The sequence below is a fragment of the Bombina bombina genome, chromosome 5 (assembly GCF_027579735.1).
Source record: "Bombina bombina isolate aBomBom1 chromosome 5, aBomBom1.pri, whole genome shotgun sequence".
Taxonomy (NCBI): domain Eukaryota; kingdom Metazoa; phylum Chordata; class Amphibia; order Anura; family Bombinatoridae; genus Bombina; species Bombina bombina.
Window position 1 is genome coordinate 809,151,463 of NC_069503.1, and position 16,473 is coordinate 809,167,935.

Genomic DNA, 16,473 nt, shown 5'->3' on the forward strand with positions numbered 1-16,473 from the left:
CTGATCATGACATGACTGATGCTTGGTATTTACATGTAAATGCCACTTCTAATTGCCTTACTGTGTCCTATGAGCATTGTAGAACATAGGATATTGACCATCCACTAAAAAGAAAGAAGAGTGTGCTTTTCAGTATGTAGAACATTATGTAAGGGAGATGGATTAGGAGCAGTTTAAGGTTAACTTTAGCCCCACTTTACCACTAGACAATCAATCTGCATATGCCAGGGCTATCTTCATTTAATTTTCAGAATCAACTGAAGCTAGTTTCTGTCTGTTACTAATACACTAATAGATTAGCGAAATCGATACCTAATTTCTATAACAGCTCAAATGGGGAACCATGGGCTTAAACCCTTTGTATTTAGCTTCTATCTTGTATCACTCTGGAGTTTAGGCTGAACATTGTAAAATGATAGCACTTGTTTTATTACAGGCTGCCCTTCAGTTCCTGGAGGCTTATGGAAGAGAAGACATCACCATTGCAGAACTTGAAGGGAATTCAAATTCTTTATGGACCATTAGTCCTCCAAGTCGAAAAATGATGATAGAAGGACTGGTTGACTTGAAATATGAGTTCTCACTTGTTATTTCCTGGACAATTCAAAGGTACCTTTTTAGGACAGTTATCTACTTTTACTTTTCTTGTTATATATTTCTTTCATGTAATTAGCAAGAGTCCATGAGCTAGTGACGTATGGGATATACATTCCTACCAGGAGGGGCAAAGTTTCCCAAACCTCAAAATGCCTATAAATACACCCCTCACCACACCCACAATTCAGTTTTACAAACTTTGCCTCCTATGGAGGTCTTGAAGTAAGTTTGTGCTAGATTCTACGTTGATATGCGCTCCGCAGCAAGTTGGAGCCCGGTTTTCCTCTCAGCGTGCAGTGAATGTCAGAGGGATGTGAGGAGAGTATTGCCTATTTGAATGCAGTGATCTCCTTCTACGGGGTCTATTTCATAGGTTCTCTGTTATCGGTCGTAGAGATTCATCTCTTACCTCCCTTTTCAGATCGACGATATACTCTTATATATACCATTACCTCTGCTGATTCTCGTTTCAGTACTGGTTTGGCTTTCTACAAACATGTAGATGAGTGTCCTGGGGTAAGTAAATCTTATTTTCTGTGACACTCTAAGCTATGGTTGGGCACTTTGTTTATAAAGTTCTAAATATATGTATTCAAACATTTATTTGCCTTGACTCAGAATGTTCAACATTCCTTATTTTTCAGACAGTCAGTTTCATATTTGGGATAATGCACTTGAATTAATCATTTTTTTCTTACCTTCAAAAATTTGACTCTTTTTTCCCTGTGGGCTGTTAGGCTCGCGGGGGCTGAAAATGCTTCATTTTATTGCGTCATTCTTGGCGCGGATTTTTTTGGCGCAAAAAATTCTTTTCCGTTTCCGGCGTCATACGTGTCGCCGGAAGTTGCGTAATTTTTTGACGTTATTTTGCGCCAAAAATGTCGGCGTTCCGGATGTGGCGTCATTTTTGGCGCCAAAAGCATTTAGGCGCCAAATAATGTGGGCGTCTGATTTGGCGCTAAAAAATATGGGCGTCGCTTTTGTCTCCACATTATTTCAGTCTCATTTTTTTCATTGCTTCTGGTTGCTAGAAGCTTGTTCTTTGGCATTTTTTCCCATTCCTGAAACTGTCATTTAAGGAATTTGATCAATTTTGCTTTATATGTTGTTTTTTCTCTTACATATTGCAAGATGTCTCACGTTGCATCTGAGTCAGAAGATACTACAGGAAAATCGCTGTCTAGTGCTGGATCTACCAAAGCTAAGTGTATCTGCTGTAAACTTTTGGTAGCTATTCCTCCAGCTGTTGTTTGTATTGATTGTCATGACAAACTTGTTAATGCAGATAATATTTCCTTTAGTAAAGTACCATTGCCTGTTGCAGTTCCTTCAACATCTAAGGTGCAGAATGTTCCTGATAACATAAGAGATTTTGTTTCTGAATCCATAAAGAAGGCTATGTCTGTTATTTCTCCTTCTAGTAAACGTAAAAAATCTTTTAAAACTTCTCTCCCTACAGATGAATTTTTAAATGAACATCATCATTCTGATTCTGATGACTCTTCTGGTTCAGAGGATTCTGTCTCAGAGATTGATGCTGATAAATCTTCATATTTATTTAAAATGGAATTTATTCGTTCTTTACTTAAAGAAGTACTAATTGCTTTAGAAATAGAGGATTCTGGTCCTCTTGATACTAATTCTAAACGTTTAGATAAGGTATTTAAATCTCCTGTGGTTATTCCAGAAGTTTTTCCTGTTCCTAATGCTATTTCTGCAGTAATTTCCAAAGAATGGGATAAATTGGGTAATTCATTTACTCCTTCTAAACGTTTTAAGCAATTATATCCTGTGCCGTCTGACAGATTAGAATTTTGGGACAAAATCCCTAAAGTTGATGGGGCTATTTCTACCCTTGCTAAACGTACTACTATTCCTACGTCAGATGGTACTTCGTTTAAGGATCCTTTAGATAGGAAAATTGAATCCTTTCTAAGAAAAGCTTATCTGTGTTCAGGTAATCTTCTTAGACCTGCTATATCATTGGCTGATGTTGCTGCAGCTTCAACTTTTTGGTTGGAAACTTTAGCGCAACAAGTAACAGATCATGATTCTCATGATATTATTATTCTTCTTCAGCATGCTAATAATTTTATCTGTGATGCCATTTTTGATATTATCAGAGTTGATGTCAGGTTTATGTCTCTAGCTATTTTAGCTAGAAGAGCTTTATGGCTTAAGACTTGGAATGCTGATATGGCTTCTAAATCAACTCTACTTTCCATTTCTTTCCAGGGTAACAAATTATTTGGTTCTCAGTTGGATTCTATTATCTCAACTGTTACTGGTGGGAAAGGAACTTTTTTACCACAGGATAAAAAATCTAAGGGTAAAAACAGGGCTAATAATCGTTTTCGTTCCTTTCGTTTCAACAAAGAACAAAAGCCTAATCCTTCATCCTCAGGAGCAGTTTCAGTTTGGAAACCATCTCCGGTCTGGAATAAATCCAAGCCTGCTAGAAAGGCAAAGCCTGCTTCTAAGTCCACATGAAGGTGCGGCCCTCATTCCAGCTCAGCTGGTAGGGGGCAGGTTACGTTTTTTCAAAGAAATTTGGATCAATTCTGTTCACAATCTTTGGATTCAGAACATTGTTTCAGAAGGGTACAGAATTGGTTTCAAGATGAGACCTCCTGCAAAGAGATTTTTTCTTTCCCGTGTCCCAGTAAATCCAGTGAAAGCTCAAGCATTTCTGAATTGTGTTTCAGATCTAGAGTTGGCTGGAGTAATTATGCCAGTTCCAGTTCCGGAACAGGGGATGGGGTTTTATTCAAATCTCTTCATTGTACCAAAGAAGGAGAATTCCTTCAGACCAGTTCTGGATCTAAAAATATTGAATCGTTATGTAAGGATACCAACGTTCAAGATGGTAACTGTAAGGACTATCTTGCCTTTTGTTCAGCAAGGGCATTATATGTCCACAATAGATTTACAGGATGCGTATCTGCATATTCTGATTCATCCAGATCATTATCAGTTCCTGAGATTCTCTTTTCTGGACAAGCATTACCAGTTTGTGGCTCTGCCGTTTGGCCTAGCTACAGCTCCAAGAATTTTTACAAAGGTTCTCGGTGCCCTTCTGTCTGTAATCAGAGAACAGGGTATTGTGGTATTTCCTTATTTGGACGATATCTTGGTACTTGCTCAGTCTTTACATTTAGCAGAATCTCATACAAATCGACTTGTGTTGTTTCTTCAAGATCAAGGTTGGAGGATCAATTTACCAAAAAGTTCATTGATTCCTCAGACAAGGGTAACTTTTCTGGGTTTCCAGATAGATTCAGTGTCCATGACTCTGTCTTTAACAGACATGAGACGTCTAAAATTGATTTCAGCTTGTCGAAACCTTCAGTCACAATCATTCCCTTCGGTAGCCTTTTGCATGGAAATTCTAGGTCTTATGACTGCTGCATCGGACGCGATCCCCTTTGCTCGTTTTCACATGCGACCTCTTCAGCTCTGTATGCTGAATCAATGGTGCAAGGATTACACAAATATATCTCAATTAATATCTTTAAAACCGATTGTTCGACACTCTCTAACGTGGTGGACAGATCACCATCGTTTAATTCAGGGGGCTTCTTTTGTGCTTCCGACCTGGACTGTAATTTCAACAGATGCAAGTCTCACAGGTTGGGGAGCTGTGTGGGGATCTCTGACGGCACAAGGAGTTTGGGAATCTCAGGAGGTGAGATTACCGATCAATATTTTGGAACTCCGTGCAATTTTCAGAGCTCTTCAGTTTTGGCCTCTTCTGAAGAGAGAATCGTTCATTTGTTTTCAGACAGACAATGTCACAACTGTGGCATACATCAATCATCAAGGAGGGACTCACAGTCCTCTGGCTATGAAAGAAGTATCTTGAATTTTGGTTTGGGCGGAATCCAGCTCCTGTCTAATCTCTGCGGTTCATATCCCAGGTATAGACAATTGGGAAGCGGATTATCTCACCCAGAGGTATTTCTTCAGATTGTTCAAATGTGGGAACTTCCAGAAATAGATCTGATGGCGTCTCATCTAAACAAGAAACTTTCCAGGTATCTGTCCAGATCCCGGGATCCTCAGGCGGAGGCAGTGGATGCATTATCACTTCCTTGGAAGTATCATCCTGCTTATATCTTTCCGCCTCTAGTTCTTCTTCCAAGAGTAATCTCCAAGATTCTGAAGGAATGCTCGTTTGTTCTGCTGGTAGCTCCGGCATGGCCTCACAGGTTTTGGTATGCGGATCTTGTCCGGATGGCCTCTTGCCAACCGTGGACTCTTCCGTTAAGACCAGACCTTCTGTCACAAGGTCCTTTTTTCCATCAGGATCTGAAATCCTTAAATTTAAAGGTATGGAGATTGAACGCTTGATTCTTGGTCAAAGAGGTTTCTCTGACTCTGTGATTAATACTATGTTACAGGCTCGTAAATCTGTATCTAGAGAGATATATTATAGAGTCTGGAAGACTTATATTTCTTGGTGTCTTTCTCATCATTTTTCTTGGCATTCTTTTAGAATACCGAGAATTTTACAGTTTCTTCAGGATGGTTTAGATAAGGGTTTGTCCGCAAGTTCCTTGAAAGGTCAAATCTCTGCTCTTTCTGTTCTTTTTCACAGAAAGATTGCTATTCTTCCTGATATTCATTGTTTTGTACAAGCTTTGGTTCGTATAAAACCTGTCATTAAGTCAATTTCTCCTCCTTGGAGTTTGAATTTGGTTCTGGGAGCTCTTCAAGCTCCTCCGTTTGAACCTATGCATTCATTGGACATTAAATTACTTTCTTGGAAAGTTTTGTTCCTTTTGGCCATCTCTTCTGCCAGAAGAGTTTCTGAATTATCTGCTCTTTCTTGTGAGTCTCCTTTTCTGATTTTTCATCAGGATAAGGCGGTGTTGCGAACTTCTTTTGAATTTTTACCTAAAGTTGTGAATTCCAACAACATTAGTAGAGAAATTGTGGTTCCTTCATTATGTCCTAATCCTAAGAATTCTAAGGAGAAATCGTTGCATTCTTTGGATGTTGTTAGAGCTTTGAAATATTATGTTGAAGCTACTAAGTCTTTCCGAAAGACTTCTAGTCTATTTGTTATTTTTTCCGGTGCTAGAAAAGGCCAGAAAGCTTCTGCCATTTCTTTGGCATCTTGGTTGAAATCTTTAATTCATCTTGCCTATGTTGAGTCGGGTAAAACTCCGCCTCAGAGGATTACAGCTCATTCTACTAGGTCAGTTTCTACTTCCTGGGCGTTTAGGAATGAAGCTTCGGTTGATCAGATTTGCAAAGCAGCAACTTGGTCCTCTTTGCATACTTTTACTAAATTCTACCATTTTGATGTATTTTCTTCTTCTGAAGCAGTTTTTGGTAGAAAAGTACTTCAGGCAGCGGTTTCAGTTTGAATCTTCTGCTTATGTTTTTCATTAAACTTTATTTTGGGTGTGGATTATTTTCAGCAGGAATTGGCTGTCTTTATTTTATCCCTCCCTCTCTAGTGACTCTTGTGTGGAAAGATCCACATCTTGGGTAATCATTATCCCATACGTCACTAGCTCATGGACTCTTGCTAATTACATGAAAGAAAACATAATTTATGTAAGAACTTAACTGATAAATTCATTTCTTTCATATTAGCAAGAGTCCATGAGGCCCGCCCTTTTTTTGTGGTGGTTATGATTTTGTATAAAGCACAATTATTCCAATTCCTTATTTTATATGCTTTCGCACTTTTTTATCACCCCACTTCTTGGCTATTCGTTAAACTGAATTGTGGGTGTGGTGAGGGGTGTATTTATAGGCATTTTGAGGTTTGGGAAACTTTGCCCCTCCTGGTAGGAATGTATATCCCATACGTCACTAGCTCATGGACTCTTGCTAATATGAAAGAAATGAATTTATCAGGTAAGTTCTTACATAAATTATGTTATTTGTTAACAGTCTTCCTTTTCCATATACTCCTTTGCGTTTTATCAAGATGTGTCCAGCCTTTTCAAAAGAGGGACATTTAGTTTTTCACTGGTATGACCAATAACTATTTTCAGAAATTGAAAACAAAATGCAAACTATTATGTAAAGAAGATTCCAACTTCTTTCTTCTCTTTGTTAAACAGAGGACCACGTAAAACCCACAGAAATGCCCAGCCATGTCCTTAGACATCCTCATTCCCATTCACTAAACATATACTAACCATACCCATTCCAACTCCACCCCTGGTCTATCAGGACTCTCAACCTCTCAATCATGGACACAATGTTAGATTGTGTTAAAAACGTAAAACAAAGAGATAGAAAATCAGTAGTTGCACGTAAATATTAAATATCAAGTGCTTTTTATTCTTGTGATTTAAATAAATGTGAATAACCTTTATCTATATACAAATTAATCATGATAACGTATCTGTTTTTCTTTCTGTTCATCCATATAGAAATATGAGTCTTGGTGCTAAAGCAGAGATAACAGGGGATAAATACACAGTCAAATTGCCAGACCATACTCGGGAGAGTCTTGCAAAAATCATGGATTCAACAGAAGCAAAACCAGTGTAAGTTTATCTTTTATGCATGCCTTTTCCCTATATATCTTGACTTATTTTACCTGGCTTTTTGCATACATTGCCTAAGGGCTTGTTTTAGTGGTTTGACATTAATAAACAGTTATGTTTGCCATCTTTTAATAGAGCCAGAAAATGTTTGAAGCAACAGAGATACAGTGCAGAAAGCAGGTTCAATATAGCAGCATCCACTGCTTAATACGTTGACCCCTAAGTAGGGATAGGTACAGCTAAAGATATCATATTTGGGCAGCTGTTTTTAGACCTCATCAGCATATGAGAGATTTCCTACTTATTATATAGTGAAGCTGGTATAGGGCATCCAAACCAGTCTTCTGATAAGTTATAGGCCTAGATTATAAATGGAGAGAAACATTTTTTATTGCTCGTGAGTGCTAACTGTGCTCAACATAAAACAATAGAAATCCCATGTTAGCGCTGATATTGCGTGTCAAACGTTAGTGCGTGAGCAAAAGACTCAGATGCACTAACTTCAGGATTTCAGATATAGCGACATCGCTAACTCCATCTCCCTATAGATTTCTATGGGGTTTGCTGAAAATGTTTTTCGGAAACTGCACTAAAGCTGAAGATGCTTTGGGAATTCTGAAAATTCTTCGCTTTTTTATTATTATTTTTAAAAATATAATTATATACATATATATATATATATATATATATATATATATATATATATATATATATATATATTTAATTGTAGGGGCAGGGAGAGGGTGTAGTATTGTGTTATAATCTATACACAAATGGTTAAAATTATTTACCTTATTCAAAGGATTATTGGTGCAGACCCTCAAAATAACTTTTAACCTTTAAAAAAGAGAGATAAATGAAAGAGGTGTGATTAAACCTCTTTCCTAAAGTAAGGGAAATCAGCACTCTTTTAGCATTAAACCATAAGTTATTTTATTGTTCATATACATGCATCTCCCAGACACAAGTGAATTCCCGTGTGAAATTGGAACCAATTTATCTATACATATAAGTACATCTACATGCTTATTGAAACCATGTACTTAAAAACTTTACACATAAGTGCAATAATAAACATGTCCCTTTAAGACCTTATAGCATATTTAAATAGGCACATATAGTCCATTGCTCATACCGGATTGTGAACCTCAGTTCTTAAGCAAGGTTAGTTCATCATCCAAAAAGATAACATATATAAAGTGTATTGGGATTGTCCATCCTGTGTGTTTTAACAAAACATAGCAGTTATATTCAAACTCTATTGAGCCAATTCCACAGCTCCCTTAAATGCTTTATCATTAATCAGAGCTGTTTAACACACTCTGACATGTTGCTTCAAATGGGCTGTTACAAACTTTGCTTGCAGGCTTACAAAGTGCAACCAGTGACCGCAGTACACAACTGCTCTTAAGGTCAAGCTGCACCTGCTAACCTTCCTCCTCTTACCGGATCCGTAGAAATTGTTAATCGGTTTCTCAGATCATCAGTAGCTTAGATCTCCAAAAAGCTCCGCTCTCATGATAAACAGTCTCCCTGCTTCTCACACATGCAGGTCTTTCCAGCGTGCTCTTAGGTCTTATGTCACGGCCTTCTGCTCACTGCAACCAGTTGTAGTGTTTCCAAACAGACATGCGATGCAGTCCAGGGGGGAGTTTCAATAGTAATTCAGAGCCCAATTTTCCTTTGCTTTAAATGCTATTTTAGCATGTGGGGGCTGCCTTCCTCGGCTCCTAAATAGGATGATGCTATGTTTCAGAATAGCATATAATGTCTCAGCAAGCCAACGCTATGTACGTTTCACCCCTTTGAAATCATCAATGAGGCCCCAGCTTGGCCTATTTAGGAGCCGAGGAAGGCAGCCCCCACATGCTAAAATAGCCTTTAAAAACAAAATTGGGCTTTGAATTACTATTGAAGCTCCCCCGGACTGCATCCCATGCCTGCTTGGAAACACTACACCTGGTTGCAGTGAGCAGAGGGCGGTGACTTCAGACCTAAGAGCACGCTGGAAAGACCTGCATGTGTGAGAAGCAGAGAGACTGTTTATCATGAGAGTGGAGCTTTTTGGAGATCTATGCTACTGATGATCTGAGTAACTGCTAACGATTTCTACGGATCCGGTAAGAGGAGGAAGGTTAGCAGGTGCAGCTAGACCTTAAGAGCAGTCGTGTACTACGGTCACTGGTTGCACTTTGTAAGCCTGCAAGCAAACACATAGATTACGAGTTTTGCGTTATAGGCAGTGTGGTGCTAACGAGCAGTTTTCCCTCACCGCTCACTTACCTACAGCGCTGGTATTACGAGTTTTCAGAAACCCGTCGTTAAAAGACAAGAAGTGAGCGTTGAGCAAAATTTTGTTCATTACCGCACTCCAATACCAGAGCTGTTTAAGTCAGCGTTGAGCTGGTGTAACGTGCTCATGCACGATTTCCCCATAGGAATCAACGGGGAGAGCCGGCTGAAATTTTTTTTAACACCTGCCAAAAAGCAGAGTAAAACTCAGTAACGCAGCCCCATTCATTCCTATGGGGAAATAAAATGTATGTCTACACCTAACACCCTAACATGAACACGAGTCTAAACACCCCTTATCTTACACTTATTAACCCCTAATCTGCCGCCCCCGACATTGCCGACACCTGCATTATATTATTAACCCCTAATCTGCCGCTCCGGACACCACCGCCACCTACATTATATGTATTAACCCCTAATCTGCTGCCCCCAACATCGCCGACACCTACATACTATTTATTAACCCCAATCTGCCTTCACCAATGTCGCCAACACCTACATTATATTTATTAACCCCTAATCTGCCTCCCCAACGTCGCCGCCACTATATTAAAGTTATTAACCCCTAAACCTAAGTCTAACCCTAAATCTAACACCCACTAACTTAAATATAATTTAAATAAATCTAAATAAATATTCCTATAATTAACTAAATTATTCCTATTTAAAACTAAATACTTACCTATAAAATAAACCCTAAACTAGATTCAATATAACTAATAGTTACATTGTAGCTAGCTTAGGGTTTATTTTTATTTTACAGGCAAGTTCGTATTTATTTTAACTAGGTAGAATAGTTATTAAATAGCTATTAACTATTTAATAACTACCTAGCTAAAATAAATAGAAAAGTACATGTAAAATAAAACCTAACCTAAGTTACAATAACACCTAACACTACACTATAATTAAATAAATGTACTAAATTAAATACAATTAAATAAATTACATACAATTAGCTAAATTAAATTAGCTAAAGTACAAAAAAACAAACACTAAATTACAGAAAATAATAAACAAATTACAGATATTTAAACTAATTACACCTAATCTAATAGCCCTATTAAAATAAAAAAAAGCCCCCCAAAATAAAAAAAACCCTAGCCTAAACTAAACTACCAATAGCCCTTAAAAGGGCCTTTTGCGGGGCGTTGCCCCAAAGTAATCAGCTCTTTTACCTGTGAAAAAAAATACAAACAACCTCCCCAACAGTAAAACCCACCACCCACACAACCAACCCCCCAAATAAAATACTATCTAAAAAAACCTAAGCTCCCCATTGCCCTGAAAAGGGCATTTGGATGGGCATTGCCCTTAAAAGGGCAGTTAGCTCTTTTGCAGGCCCAAAGTCCCTAACCTAAAAATAAAACCCACCCAATACACCCTTAAAAAAACCTAACACTAACCCCCTGAAGATCGACTTACCGGGAGACGTCTTCATCCAAGCCAGGCTGAAGTCCTCAATGAAGCCGGGAGAAGTCTTCATCCAAGCCAGGCGAAGTGGTCCTCCAGACGGGCAGAAGTCTTCATCCAGACGGCATCATCTATCTTCATCCATCCGGCGTGGAGCAGGTTCATCTTCAAGACATCCGACGCAGAGCATCCTCTTAAGTGACATCATCCAAGATTCCAATCAGCCAATAGAATGCGAGCTCAATCCTATTGGCTGATTGGATAAGCCAATGGGATTGAACTTCAATCCTATTGGCTGATTGCATCAGCCAATAGGATTTTTTTTCTACCTTAATTCCGATTGGCTGATAGAATTCTATCAGCCAATCGGAATCTAAGGGACGCCATCTTGGATGACGTCACTTAAAGGTACCTTCATTCGTCGTAAGTCCGTCGGCAGAAGAGGATGCTCTGAGTCGGATGCCTTGAAGATGGACTCACTCCACCCCGGATGGATGAAGATAGAAGATGTCGTCTGGATGAAGACTTCTGCCCGTCTGGAGGACCACTACGTTGAGGACTTCGGCCCGGCTTGGATGAAGACGTCTCCCAGTAAGTCGATCTTCAAGGGGTTAGTGTTAGGTTTTTAAGGGTATATTGGGTGGGTTTTATTTTTTGGTTAGGTTCTTTGGGCGGCAAAAGAGTTAACTGCCCTTTTAAGGGCAATGCCCAGCCAAATGCCCTTTTCAGGGCAATGGGGAGCTTAGGTTTTTTTAAGATAGTATTTTATTTGGGGGGTTGGTTGTGTGGGTGGTGGGTTTTACTGTTGGGGGGGTTGTTTGTATTTTTTTTAAAAGGTAAAAGAGCTGATTACTTTGGGGCAATGCTCCGCAAAAGGCCCTTTTAAGGGCTATTGGTAGTATAGTTTAGGCTAGGGTTTTTTTTTTTTATTGGGGCTTTTTTATTTTAATAGGGCTATTAGATTAGGTGTAATTAGTTTAAATATCTGTAATTTGTTTATTATTTTCTGTAATTTAGTGGGGTTTTTTGTACTTTAGCTAATTTAATTTAGCTAATTGTATGTAATTTATTTAATTGTATTTAATTTAGTAAATGTATTTAATTATAGTGTAATGTTAGGTGTTATGGTAACTTAGGTTAGGTTTTATTTTACAGGTACTTTTGTATTTATTTTAGCTAGGTAGTTATTAAATAGTTAATTACTATTTAATAACTATTCTACCTAGTTGAAATAAATACAAACTTGCCAGTAAAATAAAAATAAACCCTAAGCTAGATACAATGTAACTATTAGTTATATTGTAGCTAGGTTAGGGTTTATTTTATAGGTAAGTATTTAGTTTTAAATAGGAATAATTTAGTTAATGATATGAATATTTATTTAGATTTATTTAAGTTAGGGGGTGTTAGGTTTAGGGTTAGACTTAGGTTTAGGGGTTAATAACTTTAATATAGTGGCAGCGACGTTGGTGGCGGCAGATTAGGGGTTAATAATATAATGTAGGTGTCGGCGACATTGGGGAAGGCAAATTAGGGGTTAATAGATATAATGTAGGCGACGGCGATGTTGGGGGCAGCAGATTTAGGGGTTCAGAAATATAATGTAGGTGGCGGCAGTGTCCGGAGAGGCAGATTAGGGGTTAAAATTTGTATTATAGTGTTTGCGATGTGGGAGGGCCTCGGTTTAGGGGTTAATAGGTAGTTTATGGGTGTTAATGTACTTTTTAGCACTTTAGCTATGAGTTTTATGCTACAGCGTTGTAGTGTAAAATTCATAACTATTGACTTTTAAATGCGTTAGGGATCTTGACAGGGTAGGTTGTACCGCTCACTTTTTGGCCTCCCAGGACAGACTCGTAATATCAGCGCTATGGAAGTCCCATAGAAAAAAGACTTTACGAAGTTTACGTAAGTCGTTTTGCGGTAAGGCCAAACAAGTGTGCGGTACACCTAAACCTGCAAGACTCGTAATACCAGCGGGCGTAAAAAAGCAGCGTTAGGACCTGTTTACGCTGCTTTTTTACCCTAACGCACAACTCGTAATCATCTAGCTGTGATCTAGTGTGTTAAACAGCTCTAATTAATGATAAAGCATTTAAGGGAGCTGTGGAATTGGCTTAATACAGTTTGAATATAACTGCTATGTTTGGTTAAAACACACAGGATGGACAATCCCAATGTTATCTTTTCTCCAACATTGGTGTGTCCGGTCCACGGCGTCATCCTTACTTGTGGGAATATCTCTTCCCCAACAGGAAATGGCAAAGAGTCCCAGCAAAGCTGGCCATATAGTCCCTCCTAGGCTCTGCCCACCCCAGTCATTCTCTTTGCCGTTGCACAGGCAACATCTCCACGGAGATGGTTAAGAGTATGTGGTGTTTAGTTGTAGTTTTTTTATTCTACTATCAAGAGTTTGTTATTTTAAAATAGTGCTGGTATGTACTATTTACTCTGAAACAGAAAGAGATAAAGAATTCTGTTTGTGAGAGGAAGATGATTTTAGCAGACAGTAACTAAAATCCTTTGCTGTTTCCACATAGGACTGTTGAGATGAAGTAACTTCAGTTGGGGGAAACAGTTAGCAGACTTTTCTGCTTAAGGTATGACTAGCCATATTTCTAACAAGACTGTGTAAGGCTGGAAGGCTGTCATTTCCCCTCATGGGGACCGATAAGCCATTTTCTTAGTCTCAAGCAGAATAAAGGGCTTAATATGGGCTATAAAACTGGTAGACACTTTTATGGGCAGAATCGATTGCTTTATTTGGGCATTTTATACATGTTTATGCTGGTATTTCACACTTATACACTTGGGGAACGTTTTTTAACGTCAGGCACTATGTTAGACACCTTTTCCAGTCAGGAAGGGCCTTCCCAGTTGTAGGCTGAGCCTCATTTTCGCGCCATTACTGCGCAGTTGTTTTTGAGAGCAAGACATGCAGATGCATGTGTGAGGACCTGAAAACAGTTGGAAAAGTTCCTAGAAGGCGTCATTTGGTATCGTATTCCCCTCTGGGCTTGGTAGAGTCGCAGCAAAGGCTGTAGCTGGGACTGTAGAGGGGTTAAAACTGTAACCGGCTCCGGTTTCGTTATTTTAAGGGTTAAAGCTCTGAAAATTGGTGTGCAATACTTTTAATGCTTTAAGACACTGTGGTGAAATTTTGGTAAAATTTGAACAATTCCTTCATATTTTTTCGCATATAACTGGGAAGCGGATTATTTGAGTCGTCAGACATTCCATCCGGGGGAGTGGGAACTCCACCCGGAGATCTTTGCCCAGTTGACGCAACTATGGGGCATTCCAGATGTGGATCTGATGGCGTCTCGTCAGAACTTCAAGGTTCCTTGCTACGGGTCCAGATCCAGGGATCCCAAGGCGACTCTAGTGGATGCACTAGTAGCGCCTTGGACCTTCAACCTAGCGTATGTGTTTCCACCGTTTCCTCTCATCCCCAGGCTGGTAGCCAGGATCAAACAGGAGAGGGCCTCGGTGATCTTGATAGCTCCTGCGTGGCCACGCAGGACTTGGTATGCAGACCTGGTGAATATGTCATCGGTTCCACCATGGAAGCTACCTTTGAGACAGGACCTTCTTGTTCAGGGTCCATTCGAACATCCAAATCTGGTCTCCCTCCAGCTGACGGCTTGGAGATTGAACGCTTGATTCTTTCAAAGCGTGGGTTTTCAGATTCCGTGATAGATACTCTGGTCCAAGCCAGAAAACCGGTAACTAGAAAGATTTACCATAAAATATGGAAAAGATATATCTGCTGGTGTGAATCCAAGGGATTCCCATGGAATAAGATAAAGATTCCTAGGATTCTTTCCTTTCTACAAGAAGATTTGGATAAAGGATTATCTGCGAGTTCTCTAAAGGGACAGATTTCTGCTTTATCTGTCCTACTACACAAATGTCTGGCAGTTGTGCCAGATGTTCAAGCATTTGTTCAGGCTTTGGTTAGGATCAAGCCTGTTTACAGACCTTTGACTCCTCCCTGGAGTTTAAATCTAGTTCTTTCAGTTCTTCAAGGGGTTCCGTTTGAACCTTTACATTCCATAGATATTAAGTTGTTATCTTGGAAAGTTTTGTTTTTGGTTGCTATTTCTTCTGCTAGAAGAGTTTCTGAGTTATCTGCTCTACAGTGTACTCCACCCTATCTGGTGTTCCATTCAGATAAGGTTGTTTTGCGTACTAAGCCTGGTTTTCTACCAAAGGTTGTTTCCAACAAAAATATTAATCAGGAGATAGTTGTACCTTCTTTGTGTCCGAATCCAGTTTCAAAGAAGGAATGTTTGCTACACAATTTAGATGTAGTCCATGCTCTAAAGTTCTACTTAGAAGCTACAAAAGAGTTCAGACAAACTTCTTCTCTGTTTGTCGTCTATTCTGGTAAAAGGAGAGGTCAAAAAGCAACTTCTACCTCTCTTTCCTTTTGGCTTAAAAGCATCATCCGATTGGCTTATGAGACTGCCGGCCGGCAGCCTCCTGAAAGAATCACAGCTCACTCCACTAGGGCTGTAGCTTCCACATGGGCCTTCAAGAACGAGGCTTCTGTTGATCAAATATGTAAGGCAGCGACTTGGTCTTCACTGCACACTTTTGCCAAATTTTACAAATGTGATACTTTTGCTTCTTTGGAGGCTATTTTTGGGAGAAAGGTTTTGCAAGCCGTGGTGCCTTCCGTTTAGGTGACCTGATTTGCTCCCTCCCTTCATCCGTGTCCTAAAGCTTTGGTATTGGTTCCCACAAGTAAAGATGACGCCGTGGACTGGACACACCAATGTTGGAGAAAACAGAATTTATGCTTACCTGATAAATTACTTTCTCCAACGGTGTGTCCGGTCCACGGCCCGCCCTGGTTTTTTAATCAGGTCTGATGAATTATTTTCTCTAACTACAGTCACCACGACACCCTATGGTTTCTCCTATTTTTTTCCTCCTGTCCGTCGGTCGAATGACTGGGGTGGGCGGAGCCTAGGAGGGACTATATGGCCAGCTTTGCTGGGACTCTTTGCCATTTCCTGTTGGGGAAGAGATATTCCCACAAGTAAGGATGACGCCGTGGACCGGACACACCGTTGGAGAAAGTAATTTATCAGGTAAGCATAAATTCTGTTTTTGGATGAGCAATGGACGATATGTGCCTATTTAAATATGCTATAAGGTCTTAAAGGGACATGTTTAGTATTGCACTTATGTGTAAAGTGTTTAACTTCATGGTTTCAAGAAGCACATAGATGTACCAGTGATGTGCAGTCACTAGAGGCAGGTGAGGCAGTGCTTCACCTCTCATATGGGCAAAAATATTTTTTTTTTATTGGCTTTAAAAAAAAAATTGTAATTTTTTTTCCCAGCATTTTTTTTCTCACAGCTATATGTTGTGCATTGAAGAGGCACAAGCAGGTCTGCCCACCATTACACAACATGCTGCGCCATCTACTGGATGCAAGTGGTTAAGATCATTGCATGGCCCATTAACTGCTTATTTGAGGCAGTCCTATTTGGGCTGAACCAATCCAGCAAGAGGCAAGTGGAACAAGAGTTAGGGCTGGATGTTAAATCATATAAAACAAAACAAAAACGGAAAAAAACAACTTTCATATATTTTGTTGCTGTCCTGTGAAGCTGCCAGCTTTGCTAAAGTGAAAAAGAGAGT

General features: G+C 39.4%; 1 protein-coding gene across 1 annotated transcript in view; it reads left to right on the forward strand.

The window, feature by feature from the left end:
- Positions 1-16,473, forward strand: part of PIEZO2 (piezo type mechanosensitive ion channel component 2) — a 655,528-nt gene that overhangs the window by 609,193 nt on the left and 29,862 nt on the right. The window contains exons 52-53 of the mRNA XM_053714912.1: positions 437-609; positions 6,993-7,109. Coding sequence (XP_053570887.1) covers positions 437-609; positions 6,993-7,109 — 290 coding nt within the window. The remainder of the gene's footprint in view (positions 1-436; positions 610-6,992; positions 7,110-16,473) is intronic.